General features: G+C 54.7%; 1 protein-coding gene across 1 annotated transcript in view; it reads left to right on the top strand.

Moving 5' to 3' along the window:
* Window positions 1-17,250, top strand: part of EHD3 (EH domain containing 3) — a 29,557-nt gene extending 12,307 nt beyond the window's left edge. Inside the window, exons 3-6 of the mRNA XM_081253657.1 lie at window positions 2,079-2,176; window positions 10,527-10,939; window positions 11,536-11,700; window positions 15,075-17,250. Coding sequence (XP_081109783.1) covers window positions 2,079-2,176; window positions 10,527-10,939; window positions 11,536-11,700; window positions 15,075-15,602 — 1,204 coding nt within the window. The 3' untranslated portion in view covers window positions 15,603-17,250. The remainder of the gene's footprint in view (window positions 1-2,078; window positions 2,177-10,526; window positions 10,940-11,535; window positions 11,701-15,074) is intronic.
* The last annotated feature ends 963 nt before the right edge of the window (window positions 17,251-18,213 follow it).

The following is an 18,213-nucleotide window of genomic DNA, read 5'->3' as shown; positions in this document are numbered from 1 at the left end:
GCCAAGTTTCAGGGCTTCACCTCCTCACTTCTTCCTGTCCCCCAACCTGTGGAACGTGGCTTCACCCCGTCACAGCTGCCCGTGTGAAGGTCATCTGCGACCTCTCAGTGACAAGCGGTGAGCGCTTCCCGTCCTCACCTTACCCCATCTCTCTTGGGTATTGGTTTCTCTCAAGCACCAGCCCCTCTCAGCTCCTTGGCCCTCCTCCTGCCTCCCTAGCAGACCCTGGTCCCCTTGGTCTCTGGCTCCTGTGACCTGGCGTCATCCTCAGCCCCCTGCCCTTCTCACTCCGTGCACCCAGCCTGGGTGATACCTCAACCGCAGCCCTGGCCCCAAACACCAGCCCCATGTACACGACCTTCTGGTCACCTCGTGACAGCAGCCCCGCTCAAGGTGGCTTCAGCAAAACGTGGAATGTATTGAGGAATACTGGGGTGTGCCTTAGGACCCAAGGACCAGAATGTGGCTGGGCCCCAGGCACAATGAAAACCATGGGCTTCGGTAGGGCGAGGGCTGTGCCACGGACTTTTCTGCCCCCGCTATCTAGCGCAGTGCCAGAAACACAGCACATGCTTCATAAATATTTGTTGAACTGGACATGCTGGCAACCATCATATCAGACTGTGTCACTCTTGTGCTTAAAATGTTCCAGTGGATTTTTACCGCCCTCAGTATAAAATCCACGTCTCTTAATGCAGCTTTCAAGGCCCTTGTGATCTGGGCCCTGCCTCCCTGTCTTGGCCACATCTCTAGGGGCTCCAGCCTTCTGGTTCTCGCTCAGTGATGAGCGCTCTCCTGGAAAGGTGCCTGCACGCACAAACACACACACACACACACTCCCTCACCCCCTCTTTTTCTCTCCCCGCCCCTCATTTCTGGGCTGCATTTACACCTGCTTCTATAAGTTTCCTAGGGCTGCCGGAATAAATGACCGCGCGAACTGCGTGGCTTTAAAATAATTACTGACTCATAGTTTGGATGCCAGAAGTTCAAAATCAAGGTGTTGGCAGGGCCATGCTCCTCCAAAGCCTGTAGAGGAGGATCTTTCCTTGCTTCTTCCAGCTTCTGGTTACTCCAGGCATTTTGCTTGTGGCAGCATAATTCCAATAATTCCAATCTCCCCTCTGTGCACGTCTGTATCTTCACATAGCTACACACACACGCGCACACACACGCACGTACACTGGCTTCCTGCCCACACCCCTGTCCACCTGGCAAATGCTGGTCATCTTTTGAGGTCTCAGTTCAGGTTCTGCGTCCTCTGAGAAGCTTCCCGGACCCTCTTTCCCGTGCATCCCTAGCCTCCTCCCCTAACCTGTATCTCCGCAGCCACCTCACTGGGTAGCAGAGGCTCCCTTCCCTGTCTTTTCTTGGAGACTATGGGACCGTGAACTGTACCTGTGATGGTCAGACACCTTGCTGGCTTCCACCGAAAATGGCATTTAAGAGAGAAGGCTTGAAGTCAGAAGGATCTAGCTTAGGTTTACCAATTTGTATTTGGAGACTTTGGGATGTGATACTGGGAATATTCCCTTGAATAAGGCTTGACTGCTATCCTACTAGCAATGTTTGGTATTTGCACAACCTTTTAGAAGCCCAGATAAACGTTCCTGGATGGTGTGCCCCACTCTTCGAGGCCAGCTGCAGTGCTGCCTCCTCCAGGAAGGCTTCCTTCCACCTTGGATCTCCCGAGCCCTTCACTTGGCCTCCCTTGGGGGCGCTGCTCCCATCGCACCCATATCGTGGTTGTCCTTATGCATGCCTCTGCTCTTCCACCAGACTGTGCTCCTGGGGGGCAGGGATCAAGGGCTGGACATCCTGGTGTCCCCGACACCAGGGGCTCACAAACGTAGGCCCACAGCTGCCTTAGGACCACCCCGGGAGCTTCCTCGAAGTACAGATCCTGGGCCCACTACTGGGGCTGAGTCTAGCTTGGGGCTGGGAGTCTGCACTGGAAGGCGGCCGGGCTTCAGAACCTCTGCCCAGGGCAGGAGAGGTTGGCATGGGGCTGAAACGAGGGTGCCTGAGAGGCAAGGACAGGACGGCGGCTCACCACGGGTCTCCTCCCACCCCTGCAGGTTCGTGTGCGCGCAGCTGCCCAACCCCGTGCTGGAGAGCATCAGCGTCATCGACACGCCGGGCATCCTCTCCGGGGAGAAGCAGAGGATCAGCCGAGGTAAGTGAGGCAGCTGGTAGGGTTGGCTCTGGCTCTGTGCTGTGTTCTTTCTGGTACGTTCTCTGGCTTCCATACCAGGGGAGAGGCTCCTGGGGCCTTGCTGTCTCTTGATGAGCCACTGCTGCCTCGTGTGCTGTGTGGGGTCATCCTAGGCAAGGGTCAGCAGATGGGTTTGGGTCCACTGCAGCTCAGGAGACAGCTGGCCTCGGTCTTCTCGTCTGTGAAATGGAGACACCAGTGTCTTCATCATGCACCTCACTGGGTTTCTTCATGGGCCAGACCCTGGCTTGCTTCTGAAGTTCCTGCTGTCCCTGCCCCAGGAGCTTGCAGCTCTGCAGGGGAGACAAATGCCTGCAGAGGACTCCAGCCAACAGCGTGAGGATGACAGTGTGCTCTGGGGCGTGAGAGTCGGGAGCTGGGTATGTGAAAGCCCTTGAAAACTGCTCATTCCAGACAGATGTGGGTAGTTGTTCACTGAGGGAGGTTGCCGGCATGTGGGTCGGGAGATGGAACTCAGGAGCCAGACCACCGGCGTCCTGAGCCTGCCTCTAACACTTCCTGGCAGGGTGACCTGGCGGGTTTCTTTCCTTCAGCTGGCTCATCTGTAGAGTAGGGGACATAACTCTATCTACCTTCTAGGGTTGTTTGAGGATTAAAAGAAATAATACAGGTAAAAAGCCTCCTACCTGGCACATAGCAAGTCCCCAGTAAACATGAGGTGCTATAGATCATCATCATCATCATCATCACTGGTTTTTTCCTAGCTCTAAAATACTAGATGGATACTGTAAAAATCTTGAGACTACAGCTCCCAGCTCCCCTCCCCCAGCCTCTCGTGCCACACCACGCTGTGTGCCCCAGGTAGCCCCCAACCCTTTCTGTGCTGTATGCCGTATTGCTGGGAAGAAAAGCTGATGAAGCCACAGCCACCCCAGTCCTGGAGCTGGGAGCTGGGCAGGAGCCAGACCGGCACTCAGAGGGCAGCTTCCGGGAAGGGAAGGCTTTGGGCTGGCAAGAGCTCTCTGAGCAGCAGCCGGGACTCTGCCCTGAACTGACCTTAGGTGACTGTCTGCCTTCCTCCTGCACGTGCCTGGGGGGAGGGGCATGTATGGTGGTGCAAGGGCGAGGGGGGCATAGAACCCACGGCCCTGTGGGGAGGCGCATCTCCTTCTGGCCCACCTGCCCTTTGTAAGCACCCGGGCACCCTGTTCAGGGCCCCGTGGTCGGGGTGGGGGAGGGTGCAGCGTGGGTGGCTCTCTGTCTTGTTTCTATTTGTTTCCCTAGATACTCCCTCTCTCCTGACCAGTCTCTACCCGCATGCCGTAAGTCTTCCTCCAAGTTCATCCTGAGCTTAGGCCTAAAGGGGATTTACTGTTTCACACAGACAGCCTGTATCTCCTCGAGGAAGGCTTGGAGAGCAGCCAAAATTCTCCACCTGAACTACCTGGGGGGTGGGTGGCTACACAAGGCTAGTGCAGCCTGACAGGTGAATCCAGAGAGGATTCCAGCCTTCAGGGATTCCAAGGGCACTGGACTGGGAGTTTAGAGCACTGGGTTTTAGAATCTGTGGGTCTCCAGGTCACATTTTTCCCCTGAGCCTTAATGTCCCCGTGCATAACAAGGGGTAATGATACCCATCACATGACCTCGTGAGGTCCACAGGTGGTAATGGAGACACAGACATCAGCTCTGGGTCTGGATCCCAGTGAGCTCCCTTCTTTCCTCTTTATCTGCCATCCAGGGTCACCCTGTTAAACAACCCCAGGGTAATCTACATGAATGGCCTTCCTTGCAGTTGTGCAGTGCACAGCCTGTGCAGCTGTACGTGGCAGCCCTGCTCCTAGGGAGTCCTGCCTTCCTCAGCTTCTGTTCCATTCCATTCTTTTCCTATCCCTCTACCTTTTCTCCTGGCTTTATCTCTGGACCTCAGTGGCTGCTCTACAGCAAACTGGGGGCTTGTTCTTCTTGCCCACCCTTCCTATTGCCTCCCACCCCATACCGACTACCACCAGGTCTCACCCCACCTCTGGGAGAAGTGCTAGCCCTGTGTGTATCTATGCAGACCAGTTTGTTCTCTGCCCTCCTGATTCTAGACTATAAATGCAGTTGCTGGCAAAAGTAGCCTGTGATAAAAACAAGAGCTGAGAGCTGGGCTGCCAGGCCTGCATCGTCAGCCTGGGGCAGTGCTGACCCCAGCACTCCACAGAGACCAGGAAAGTTGGGTGGGGGGCAGGGATCAGACACCCTCAGATATCAGGGGCACCCCAAATGAGAAAAGTTTCCAGTATGAAGACCCCCTCCTCATCTTTCACAATCAGCTGTAGAACTCAGTAGTTCAGTTTATACCTATACACATATGCACCCCCCATCTACACACATCACACCTCCCTCCACACCCCGCTCCACATACACGCACACAAGTGTGTGCACAGAACCAAACACACTTCACGTGGCTTCTCGCCCGGGGCTCTCAGAACTCTGGGTTTGGCCGCAGCACAGATTTGGTGTTTCTTGCTTTCCTCCAGCCCAGGGCCGGGCAGGGCCCCGTGGATAGTCCATGGACAGCCCTGCAGGAGGGCACCCGACTGAGGGGTGTATTAAGCCTGAAATCCAGCCCATGTTCCACTCACTGAGCCTGATGCCAGGGCATCGTTATCAAATCCACACAGAGCCACCTCTGGGCCGAGGCCTGATGTGCCACATTCTGGAAAGCCAGCTGCTCCCAAGGGGCTCTCCTGGCCTCAGGCTTCACGGGAGGGAGCACTCAGGCCCCAGGCCACAGCTGGACAAAGTGTGGCCCCTCTGCCCGGACCTGGGGGGCTGTGTGTCTTGTGGGGAGAGCAGAAGCAAGGGACGTCCAGGACCCTGAGCCCGGGAAGTCCCAGGCCCACACTTGTCTCTGGATGTAGATGCATTGGAGTGGGCGGGAGAGGGGCAGGGAGGCAGTTCCTGGAAGTGACAGGATGCAGCCCAGGACTCATTACTGGGAAGATGCAAGGGTGCAGCAGAGGTGGGAGGGCTCCGGAAGCCTGAGTGTCCTCACACTTGCGAACCACATTTCCTGTCTGTTTCTCAGCTAGAAATCCCCACAGGCCCCACCCTAGAAAAGCAACCCCATGGCGCGTGGCACACATCACTCCCAGCGGACCCCCTCCTGTACAGGTGAACTCAGGAGGGCCAGAGCAGGAAAAAACTTGCCCAGGTCACAAAACTGGGATGGGAATTCTGGTCTCCTGCTTCCCCGTCCGGTGGCTTTTCAGCACGTTATCATGGCCTGCCTGCCCAGGAAGAACTCAGAGAAGACCAATGAGGGCAAACTCTCATGTACAACTTTCCCCTGGGGGACCCCGGAGGGTCTGGGCTGGTCCTCACAGCCTCCCATCCCTAGCATCCTCACTTAGGGGCCTCTGGGGCCCCAGACCGCATGCTGTACCTACACGGCTCTGGGGGCATCACACGCGGGGACAGAGCAGCAGGGTCCCGACTCCCTTTAAAAGGGTGCACTGACAACTTGTGGCCATCTGGGAGACCTGGGATGAGTCTGTTGGGCTGCTTTTCAAGGTTACTTCTGGGAGGCAAGTAGTGTGGCCTCTGTCCTCTGAACTCTTCCCACATTTTGCAAACTGATGCCTTCTAATTTCTCTTTTGCTAAAATGTCTTTATATCTTGAAAGCTTTTGGGGGGCAGGATGGGACCTTTTAAGTACCCACCACAAGTAAGTGCCTGGTTGGAGGGCTCAGCCCCCGGAGCTACAGCCTTGCAGGGCTCTGAGCCGAGAAGGGAATGCAGATGGAAGTAAGGATCTGGGTTCTAGACCCGAGTTTGCCCCCACCTGGCTGTGTGAGCTTGGGTGAGCCCCTTAACCTCTCTGTTCCCTCTCCCTTCCCTGTGTGTGCCTATTTACCTCCTGGCACATGGAGCTTTGTGAAGATCAAATGAGATCGTGTGGCTGAAAATACAAAGAAATGTGCTGCCTTGTCAGCACCCTTGCACTGCCTTTCTTTGTTTTTAATAAGCTTTTTTTTTTTTTTTGGCTATGTTGGGTCTTCGTTGCTGCGTGCGGGCTTTCTCTAGTTGCAGCGAGCGGGGGCTACTCTTTGTTGCAGCGCGCTGGGTTCTCTTGTAGCAGAGCACGGGCTCTAGGTGCACGGGCTGCAGTAGTTGTGGCGTGCGAGCTCAGTAGTTGTGGCTTGCGGGCTCTAGAGCACAGGCTCAGTAGTTGTGGCGCATGGGCTTAGTTGCTCCGCAGCATGTGGGATCTTCCCAGACCAGGGCTTGAACCCATGTCCCCTGCATTGGCAGGTAGATTCTTAACCACTGCGCCACGAGGGAAGCCCCTGCACTGCCTTGCAGGCTGTGAAGGAAGCTGGTTGATGACTAAGGAGTTGCCACACTTATTGTGTTTGTCTCATTGATATCCTCTTGCCTGGCATTACTTAGAAATGCTTTCCTTCCATTCCACTGGAGCCTGGGGTCAGTGGGGAGAGCCCCAGCTCCCTGCAGGCTGCCCAGTCTCTGCTCCAGGTGCCTGCACACCAGACCTTCCAGAGGCGGCAGACTTGCTACCCACAATTCCAGGACAGCCAGCTTCACCATCAGTCTCCTGGAGCCTGAATCTCCCACCACCCACTAGTCCATATCTTATGAGCCCTTGGGCTGCTGCAGGTGCTCAAGAGCTCCTATTTTGGGGCTCAGAGCCGTTCCCAGGACCAGCGAGGGAAAGGGGGCCTAGACGTCAGGGCAGAGACTCCAGACGAGTCTGGGCCCTCCCTCCGCTATCTTGTTGCCACGGTTCTACCATTGACCCCTCATCAGTCAGTCATTTTTATTCCCATTTTTCAGCTGAAGAAACTGAGGTTCAGACTTGCCTAAGGCCACACAGAGAATAAATGGGAGGGCCAACCCATTCCCTTTTCCTTAATAGGTCCCGTCTGTGCCTTTCAGATGCTCCCATTCTTGGATACGCATAAGCCCAGTCTACAGAAATAATTAAATGCCCAGCCTGGAGCCTGCTAGGCTCTGAATAGCCAGGATCAGGGAGGCTGAGCTTCAGCGGAAGCCCACAGAGTCATTACTTGATTCTCATTTCCTCACAGACACACTTGGGGAGAAAGCTTCCAGCATTACCCAGTTGGTAATTGGATAGCCAGCCTTGCCAGAGCATACAGAATTCGCAAAAGTGGGAGGGTGAATAAGAGGCCTCTATGCTTCTGAAATCCTAGAAAGGGCTCGCAGAAGCCATCTGCCTGTTCTCAGGCAGGAGCAGGCTTCACATAGGCAGCCCAGGGCATTAAAGACAGCAGTCCCCAACCTTCCTTCCCCCTGTCCTGCAAGAGCTTCCTTGTTTCTAATCTCCATCCATCCTGCTGTACTCCCCACCCTCATACCTTCAGTCTTAGAAGCAGGGAATTGTGAAATGAGAAAGGAAACTCAGAGATCTTCCAATCCAACTCTGTGGATTAACAGGCAAAGAGACCAAGGACCAGAGAAGGGAGCCTACTTGCCCAAGGACACACAGCAAATTAATAGCTGAGCAGAAACTAGAGGTGGGCTTGCCTGGGCCAGTGCTCCTCGGGTGACCCCTTCAGAGCACACCCAAGTCATAGAAACTGGTGCCTGGAAGGAGCTCTTTATAAAGGGGCAGAGCCATAGGAACAGCCAGGGTCCCAGGCAAGCATCCACCTTTGATTGGATCCTCACAGCCGCCCTCTGGCACGGTCTGGTGGCTTCCAATTCAGAGACCAGAAAACTGAGGCCCAGAGATGACTTGTTCACTGTCCCTGGGATGTAAAAGGCAGAACAGGGCTCACATTTCAGGTCTGTTCAGCGAATGCTGATAGAGCACCTACTGTGTGCGGGGCACCGTGCTGGGCACAGAGGAAGCAGAGAAGGATGAGCAGCCCCTGCCCCGCCCAGCTCCCTGTGAGGTGGGGGGAGGGTAAATCCCTGGGCGAGCAGAGAGGCAAGGGCCTGCCTGAGGGGCACCGGACCCAGCCGTGAGGACAGGAACGGACATGGGCCGGCCTATTCCGGCAGCACTGACCTGCTGCTGTCCCTCTCCTGCCCCACCCCAAGCGGGGGCTGGTCAGCTTGCTGGGACCTGCCCCACCCCCGTCCAAGCTTTTGCAGCTGAGGCTCCTCTTGCATGGCTGCTGCCATCTGGGGTTGGTGAGAGCTCAGGGGCCAGAAGCCTCTTCTCTGCAGCTTCTCTGGCCCCTTCGCTTTCCCCAGCCCGTGGAGGGCTGGCTGGAGTGCTGGGCTTAGGGCAGGAAGACCTGTGTTCTGGTCCTGGCCCTCCCTCTGCTTGGTCCTGGGCGCATCTCACCCACTTGCTTTGAGCCCTGTCATTAAGTGCCCAGGGCTAGCTGCTGTGGCTGCACAGCCGGCTGTGAGCAGTGAGCCGGTGTGCTGAGCAGTGAGGGCTGACATCTGCTGTACGGGAGGGAGGGAGGGAGGGCGCATGGCAGCTGCCCTCCCCGTGGTCTGCACCACCACGGCCAAAACCTTGTCAGGCTAGATGTGGGAACAGGTCTCAGCAGAAGGCCAGAGGCCTCTGAGCCCCCTGCCCTCTCCAGCTACAACTGAGGGCAAGCCTGCAGGTTCCAGGCACCAAAGCAGCCAGGCCGTGACCTGTTTTCCTGGTTGGGGTGGACGGGGCCCGGGAGTCAGTTTGCCCTGATTTCCTGAGCCCCCTGCCCCGCCTCCCGCCCACGGCTCTGAGGGACTGCCTTCAGAAGGTGAGAGCTGCCCTTCACCTGGCTGTGCTGAGGGAGACTAAAAATAGCCTGGAGCCAGCCCCGGGAAGAGAGGAGACGGGAGGGGAGCGGGAGGCGGGGCCGGTAGGGGCACAGGTGCAGGACCACTGCCAGCACGGCCTGTGCAGGGCGCCCAGGGCCCCGTGGCGGGGTCCAACCCTGACCCCCCAACATGCCGGCGATTTGACTCTCCCCTCATCGCTAACCTCAGGTTTCTTCTCTGGAAAGTGGGGCTGTGCCTGCCTCGGAGGGTGGTGCGAAGGGGAAATGAGGTCATGATGTGACCTGAACCAGAAGCTCTGAGGTAGGCCCAGCCATCTGGGTTTTAACAGGCCCTCTGGGGGATTCCGCTGCGCGCTCAAGTTGAGGACCGCCGTTCCAGGCGAGCAGAGCAGCTTGCATCTGACTCAGTTGCAAAGCAGCTGCCTAATGACCTGCCCTGGTCTCTAATCTTCCTCTGTGAGGCAGGGCAGGAACTGCTGGCTTTTTCCCGATGGCTGGGTCTTCCACTCAGTGGGGGCAGTGAGCTTTGGGGCCCCAGGGTCTATGCCCCTGAAAGCCTGTGATGTTGGGACCCGGGGTCGTCGATCCCACCAGAGCCTAAGGAAGGGCTCCTACCTCCCTGCCAGAGGTGTGGCACTGGGGAGCAGCAGAAGGCCTAACACCTCCACCCTCATCCCAGTGCTGCTGTTCCTGGGCTGTGCTCCCTCAAGCAAGTCACTTTCCCTCTCTGAGCCTCACTTCCCCATCTATTGTCCTCTATTTCATGGAAGAGGAGACTGAGGCACAGAGAGGTGAAGCTGCTTCCAGCTGTTAAGGGTCAGTGAATATGAGGCTGAATGTGCAAACTGTTGGCATGACCTCCCCCTCCAGGCCCTCCCAGATCCACTGCTACTTGGGGTTGAGCAGAGCAGGTGCTGTGGGGTTCCTGGAACCAGCCTGACCTGAAGCAGCTCAGTGCCAGATAACCAACGTGTGGCAGCCAGAGGTCTGTCCCATGCTAAGGAAGAAACCCCTTGTGGTTTTAAGAGTTGGGAATTTGGGGGCTGCAGCTGATGAATAAGGAATGAAGCGAGCTTATGAGCAGGCATGAGAAGAAGTTGTGTGTCAAGAGTCTCAGATTTCTTCCAGACCAGTGATGGGCATGGTCTGAACCATGGGACCTTGTTAAAAATTTCTGGGTCTTTATTCAAAATATATGTCCAGAGTTTCTTTTCCAGCAAGGCCCCTGACTCCTAAATACAGTAAGCAAGGATAGGGGAGCTGGATGGTGGCTGTGTTTTATGGGGATAATGGTGTTAATTATAATAACTAGCATCTACTGAGCAGCTGCTAGGTGCTGGGCTCTGAGCATCTTTAGTCCTTAAAATTCTATGAACTAGATACTATTGGTATGCCCATTTATAGATGGAAAAACACTGACTCAGAGACATTTGGTAACCGGCTGAAGGCCAAATTGTGAAAATGTGGAGGAGCCAGATTTGAATCCAGATCGGCCTTCCAAGTCCATGTTATTTCTACTGCACCGGCTGCCTCCCCGCAAAACCCTACCCTCCGCCCCAAAGGCTCCGCCCCCTGACTCTGCTGTGTCGCAGGGTACGACTTCGCGGCAGTCCTCGAGTGGTTCGCCGAGCGGGTCGATCGCATCATCCTGCTCTTCGACGCCCACAAGCTGGACATCTCTGATGAGTTCTCAGAAGTCATCAAGGCCCTCAAGAACCACGAGGACAAGATGCGGGTGGTGCTGAACAAGTCGGACCAGATTGAGACGCAGCAGCTGATGCGGGTGTACGGGGCCCTCATGTGGTCCCTGGGGAAGATCGTGAACACCCCGGAGGTGATCCGGGTCTACATTGGCTCCTTCTGGTCCCGCCCCCTTCTTATCCCAGACAACCGGAAGCTCTTTGAGGCCGAGGAGCAGGACCTGTTCAGAGACATCCAGAGTCTGCCGCGAAACGCTGCCCTGCGCAAGCTGAACGACCTCATCAAGAGGGCCAGGCTGGCCAAGGTGAGGCTACCGGGCGGGGGGGGGGGGGATGGGCAGCATGGGCGGGGCCAATGGTTTGGGGTGGTGGGGGTTAGCTGCAAGAGCTGCGGGGGGAAGGGGGGCAGGGCAGGAGAGTGTGGTGGTAATGATCACAAGCCCTGGCGTCAGATGGCCAGATTGGACTCAACTCCGCAGTTTACTGTGTGATCCCGACCCCAGCAAGGCCCTCAGTTGTGCTGTGCCTGTTTCCACATACGTAAAATGAAAGGGTTAGACGGCAGAGTAGAATAAAGAACAGAAAAGCCCTTATCACAGTGCCTGGCATTACACGCCAGCTGTTGCTACTGTCTTCCTCAGCGACGTCATCACCAGAATTTCCATCCCTGTCACTGCCTTGACCTTAACCTCCCCACAATCTCACCTTTCCCCGGAATTTAGCAAAACAACGTGCGTTGCAAGCAGTGGGAGAGAAAGAGGGTGGAGACAGAAATAATTTCGGAAGTAGGAGCAGGAGGGGGGCGGGGATTTATGGGAAGAGATGGGGTGAGAGCCGCCCTAGAGGGAAGGAGAGAACTGAGGTCTCGAGCCGAACGTTCCTCTCCGCCCCTGGTATTCAGGTCCATGCCTACATCATCAGCTCTCTGAAGAAGGAGATGCCCTCGGTGTTCGGAAAGGACAACAAGAAGAAGGAGCTGGTGAACAACCTGGCCGAGATTTACGGCCAGATCGAGCGGGAGCACCAGATCTCACCTGGGGACTTCCCCAACCTGAAGAGGATGCAGGTAACCAGGGTCTGGGGCTCCAGGAAAGGAACAAGCTGGCTAAGCAGCCTGAGCTTGGAGGAGGCCACCCTTGGACTCCCCGGGTGGAAACTCCACCCAGAATCAGTAGGCAGGCCGGCAGATGGCCCTGGGTCTGCTCTTCCTGCTGGGCTGACACTGGCCCATCCGGGGCCGTATCTGGCCCCAGTGCTCCCAGTGGGCAGCAGTGTTAGAGGATGCTCAGGGGTCTGATACCTCAAGTTCATGACCTTCCCCAGTCCTGGCCACCACAGGTTTGGAATCCCCACCACGTCATGTGAAACAGGACAAGTCAGCTGACATTCTCCTGGCCCTTCATTGCTTAAGTTTACCACTGAGCTCCTTCTTGGGAGCGATTTGGGACATAAGCCACAGAGAAGCAGAAATCTGCACAGGAGCTCACCGTCTTTGGAGCATACCGTGGGCCCCTCTCTTGGGCCAGGGTCAGTCACACATAGTTTCTTATGTGTGAAAAGTCCTCTGAGGGAGGCATTGCATCCTCCTTTTATAGATGAGCAAACTGAGGTTTACAAAGGTAATTAACCTGCCTACGGTTTTAGTAGTGTTTACACAGCCTGCAAGTTGAAACCCCAGGTGTGTCCAAGGTCTAAGCAAAAAACTACCACACCATACTAACTGGATCCTCTCTGACCCTCTGTCTTTTTTTTTTTTTTTTTTTTTTTTTGCGGTAGGCGGGCCTCTCACTGTTGTGGCCTCTCCCCTTGCAGAGCACAGGCTCCGGATGCGCAGGCTCAGCAGCCATGGCTCACGGGCCCAGCCGCTCTGCGGCATGTGGGATCTTCCCAGACCGGGGCACGAACCCGTGTCCCCTGCATCGGCAGGCGGACTCTCAACCACTGCGCCACCAGGGAAGCCCTGAGCCTCTGTCTTTTCATCTACATATTAAGGCTACAAAAGCACCACCTTATATGGATATTGTGGGCGTATATCAGATAAGATTCTGGGTGTATCTCAGATAATATTTGCAAGGCACTTAGCATGGCCTGGCACCAACTATGCTCTTACAATGCAGTAGCAAGTTAGGTGAGATGTCACCAGTAGAGGAAACTGGGTGATGAGCACAAGGAACCTAGCTCTCTGCACAATTTTTGCAACTTCTCATGATTAATTCTCATGTAATTATTTTAAAATGAAGGGCTTCCCTGGTAGCGCAATGGTTAAGAATCCGCCTGCCAATGCAGGGGACACGGGTTCAAGCCCTGGCCTGGGAAGATCCCACATGCCGCGGAGCAACTAAGCCAGTGCACCACAACTACTGAGCCTGCGCTTTAGAGGCCGTGAGCCACAACTACTGAAGCCCGCATGCCTAGAGCCCGTGGTCCGCAACAAGAGAAGCCACCACAATGAGAAGCCCACGCACCGCAACAAAGAGTAGCCCGCACTCCCCGCAGAGAAAGCCCACACGCAGCAACGAAGACCCAAAGCAGCCAAAAATAAACAATAAAATAAATAAATGTATTAAAAATAAAATAAAAAAATAAAAATGAAAAGTTTTTAAGAATTAGGGAATTAGGAAAAAATAACAGCAAATGTAGTAGTAATATTGTTTTTGCTCTTGTCGCTTTTAGGGTTTCAGAGTATCAGTATAGTCCCAAATACGCATTTTTAATTTCCTATCTAGTAAAATAAAAAGAAAGAAAGAATAGACATCCAAGGTATGCATTTGTTCATGTATCCATTCATTCCTATAACCACCTACCGGGAGCCAGTCACTAATTTCAGAATTGTTTCAACTTTCAGTTTCTCTTTGTATTAAGAATTTAATGATCTGTAAGCAAACATTTGGGGAAGATGACATTTGAAAGGGACCATATGACTTTTTAATGTGAGGAATTCTTTTGCAACATAAATGGTTTCACCTTCTCACTTGTTTGCCTGTCTGACATCAGTTTCTGTTAGGGATGCTGGATTAGTATGTAAATGGCTGTCCGGTGGGGGCATATGTGTGGGCTGATGGGAGCAACCCTCACGTCCTCTGGAAAATACTGGGACCCCGTAGTTGGGAGCCCACCAAACACGCTTAGATGTGGACAGGCTGGGAGAGACAGGGACCTTAGGAGGTCCTGCTGAGGGCAGGAGAAAAGGCTTGTCTGCTCCACCGTGGCCCCCCCAGCACCCCCCAGCCTCCCTGGTCCAGCCCTGCCCTAGAAGGGAGGTGAGAATGCCCAGGCTCACACTTGGTCTTGAAATGTAGCCGTGGGTGTTTTCTGAATTTTTCTGCGGTGAACTCAGTGTGCTTGTCCTGAGACTGTCCCCTCATTGCATTGGCCTCATCCCAATGTCCTGAGATTGCTGTGGCCAGAGCCAGGGTGGGAGTGGGAAACTCTTGTCCTATCATCATAGAGGCCAAGGAGAAGCTGGATGCTTGAGACTCAGGGCCTTTCAAAATGGCAAAGACATGCAAAGCGGAACATATTTCTTTTACTGTGCGCTGTGGGGGTCATGGGAAGTCAAGGAGGGAAGCTGTTGCCCGTGCCTACTGAGTCAGAACCCTCAGGGAGAAGCCAATAGTTGAAAACTCTCTCCAGATAATCCCGAGAGCATCCTGATTAAGAACTACTGGCTTAGCGGAGCGGCTGGGCCCGTCGGCCATGGCCACTGAGCCTGCGCGTCCGGAGCCTGTGCTCCGCAGCGGGAGAGGCCACAGCAGTGAGAGGCCCGCGTACCGCAAAAAAAAAAAAAAAAAAAGAACTACTGGCTTAGAATGACCTGTGGCTTCTACTATGATTTGTTTTTAGCTGCCTATGCCTCCATTTTTCCTTCCCTAAATAGTGATAGCATGTGATTTCCCACTTTCAGAAGGTCACGGGGGAGTGAATGAGATAATTAATGTAGTGAAAGCACTGCCAGTGTTCTCGAGTATAACCCTTATTGAAGTAGACACCCACATGACTCAGTCTTAGAGGGGTACAGCATTTAAGAACCACTCACTGTTCAACAGCCAAAACTAACTTAAAGAGAAATTTAATTATAGTCATCCCTCGGTATCCACAGGGGATTGGTTCCAGGACCCTCCACAGATACCAAAATCCATGGATGCTCAAGTTCATTATATAAAATGGTGAGGTACAGTTGGCCCCCTTGTATCCACAGATGGAGAAACCTCGGATACAGAGAACTGACTGTATTTGCTTTCTAGAACGCTAAAGGAAATCCAAATGAATCAAACCAGTAATTGTTAAACTTCCCTTTCTTCTCCAACCCCTGCAACTATTTTCTCTCTTGAAATATCCACCAAGAGCCAACGTGCCTTTCTTCTCCTCCTCTCATATCTTTTGTGGATCTCCTTCCATTGTCTTCTGTCCTCACCTTCTTTTCTCTCTCTCCTTCTGCAGGACCAGCTGCAGGCCCAGGACTTCAGCAAATTCCAGCCACTGAAAAGCAAGCTGCTGGAGGTGGTGGACGACATGCTGGCCCATGACATTGCCCAGCTCATGGTGCTGGTGCGCCAGGAGGAGACACAGCGGCCCGCCCAGATAGTGAAGGGCGGAGCGTTTGAGGGCACCCTGCATGGCCCCTTCGGGCACGGCTATGGGGAGGGGGCTGGGGAGGGCATCGATGATGCTGAGTGGGTGGTGGCCAGGGACAAACCCATGTACGATGAGATCTTCTACACCCTGTCACCGGTGGATGGCAAGATCACGGGCGCCAATGCCAAGAAGGAGATGGTGCGCTCCAAGCTGCCCAACAGCGTGCTGGGCAAGATCTGGAAGCTGGCCGACATCGACAAGGATGGCATGTTGGATGACGAGGAGTTCGCACTGGCCAACCACCTCATCAAGGTCAAGCTGGAGGGGCACGAGCTGCCCAACGAGCTGCCTGCCCACCTCATACCCCCATCCAAGAGGAAAGCCACCGAGTGATGGGAGGCAGGGAGGTCCAGAGCAGGCAGGTGTTAGAGGAGAAGGGAGAGACGATCACACTCACTCACACACACACACACACACACACGCGCGTTGAGAACAGCATTGCAGATGAGGGGACAGTGATCCCTAGGTTTCCAGGTGGATCTTTGCATAGACACATCTCCAAGTTCTCAGCATTGGCTGAAGCACAGGAGCACTCCCAGGGTCCCAGGTATCAAGCCTAGGTCTCCATCCCTCTTTCCCTCCCCTATTCCACTGCCCAGAGACCCGCCTTCTCCCACAGAGGGGGCAGTTCACTCACCCACAGATGGCCCACCTACCTCCAGATTCCCCGGACTCAGAGCATATGGAAAAGGCTTTTCACTTAACAGACAATCCACTTGTTTTCTGTGCTTCCTCCCCTCTCTTTGGCTTCCTCATATGAAGTCTGCTCTGGGGCCAGGAGATGGGAGGGGAGGGGAGGAGGGAAGCGTCCTCAGCGAACCAAGCTCCAGCCTTGAAGAGACGTGGCCCCGAACCCTGTTCTTTCCCAGGCTTAGGCTCTGACTGCTTTGGCAGACCTGGCTTTGAAACCTGCTTGCACTTCACTTGAACGAATCCCAGAACCAGAGAGAGAAGGGAAAAACTTGGCAGGAAAGAAAGAAAAGAAACTGTCCTGTCATCCTCTGCTCTCATACCAGTCAAGGTGGTTTTCATTCCACAGATTTTGTGAGATTCATATTTTTTCCCACCTGGTCTCGGGCTATGTTTGGATGCTTGTACTCGACGCACATTTATCCAGCCTCTTCTGAGTGCCAGGAGCTGTTAGGCACTTTATATACAGTATCCCATGTGGTCCTCACCACGCTCCGAGGACGTATGTGTTAGTCCCTCCAATTTGCAGAGAGGAGCCTGAGACTCAGGAGTTCAGGTGACCCTCCCAGGGTCACAGAACTCACACGTGATAGAGCCAGGGCCACAGAGTCTGCCCTCTGCTGTGATGATGTGCAGGATGCCAGCGTCTCCGGCTGATGACAAACCATGGCAAATAAGCTGAGCACACAGCCCCCTCATGGCCTCCCAGAGCAGGCTGGCCAGGGAGAAGGGCCAGCCAGCATTTGGTGGGCCATCAGTCTGGCCATCTGTCACAGCACAGAAGCAAACCGTGCCTTCTGGCGATGCTCCCCATGTTCCTAAAATCGCAGAAGCCCAACCGCACCAGCGGGAGAGTGGGCTGGCCTGTTGGGTGCTGTTTGCCTCTGTCTCTGCTTCCCACCCGGTAGCCTGAATCATCCCAGCTCAAATGCAGCCACCAACTCTTTTCCAGGGGGACCTCCTGCTGATTCTCTGAAGGCCAGTTTGAGAGGTCTAAGGTCGTGTTCCTTGTAGGACCCCCAGGAGTCTGCGGTGTCCTCGGCAAATCCCCACCATTCTCGGTGCCCTACGGTCTCCCTCATGGTCTCTCCCTTGGCTTGCTTTGCGGCCACTGACTCAGTCACTTTGTATGCTATGCTCCTACTGTGATGGAAAACAAAACCAAGTATAACTTATTTTGTATCTATGTTCAGACTATATAGAGAATATTCTGTGTATCTACAATGTGCTTACTACTGCAGTGCATTTGTCATTAGTGTTCATGTTAATATAGCACATTTATCCTTTGGTACCTGCTTGGCCACACAGCATCATTCCGTGGGAGGCTGAGGAGAGGCGCTGGACTCCTACTCGGGCATCTTTGGCAGAGGATCGGGGCCGCCCCTAGCCAGCATCCACAAGTAGCATCCCATGGGCCTGGTGCCTCTCCAGGCCCGTTGCCCTGGTGGAACCACGCTGACACTCTGGAGGGAAGATGGTCCCCAACTCCTGGGCTTTCTTCTGCATCCGTACATTTCTCTTTCTCATGAAATGAACACCAAAGGAAGACCAAGGCAGAGAGGTCTAACCTCCTCTAACTCAAGTGCCAAGCTCAGCAAAGGGACCATTTCTCACCTCTATGCCTTTACTTGAGCCAAAGGAGAAATGGGAAGGAGACAGCAGCGGGAGGGGAGGTTTCTGTCTTTATTTTAGATAAAAGGGGGTGTCTGTCCCCTCACCCCACCGCCTCTGGACACATGTGCCACCTTCCTGCCCTTCCTCTCCCTGCCTGTCTCCCCTCCCTTCCTCAAGACTCCACCCCGGAGAGATCTGGGAGGCATGGGAGTTCGCGTTGGCATCTGCTGAGAAAGAGGAGATGGTGCTTGAGGCTCCGCCCCACGGGTGAGGGGACACTTTCTCCGGGGCTGTCCCTCTGCTCCTGCTGCCTCGACCTACTGACCTCTTGTGGGCTCGGGGGGCCTGCAGAGATCCCCTGCCTCAGTCTCGAAAACATTTAACGTGGACAGCAGAGCCACGTCACAGCAGTCTCGCCAGCAAGAACCCCTAGAGGCTCCGCTGGCCTGTCGCTCCTTCCCCCAAGCTCAGCCTGGGCCACAGAAATGCTCAGACAGGAAGAGCCACGCCCTCTGCCCCTGTGTCCAGAAAGCCTGCCCCTGGCACCTGAGGACTAAGTCATGACCAAAGCCCAGTCATGTACAGGGGACACTGCTGCCACAGCAGGGCCTGGCCTCCGTTTTCAGGGTGGGAAGAGGTT

This window comes from Mesoplodon bidens, assembly GCF_964165515.1.
Source record: "Mesoplodon bidens genome assembly, chromosome: 14".
NCBI classification, from domain to species: Eukaryota; Metazoa; Chordata; class Mammalia; order Artiodactyla; family Ziphiidae; genus Mesoplodon; species Mesoplodon bidens.
The sequence above is the reverse complement of the archived record's forward strand: the minus strand, read 5'-3'. Positions and strand labels throughout refer to the sequence as shown.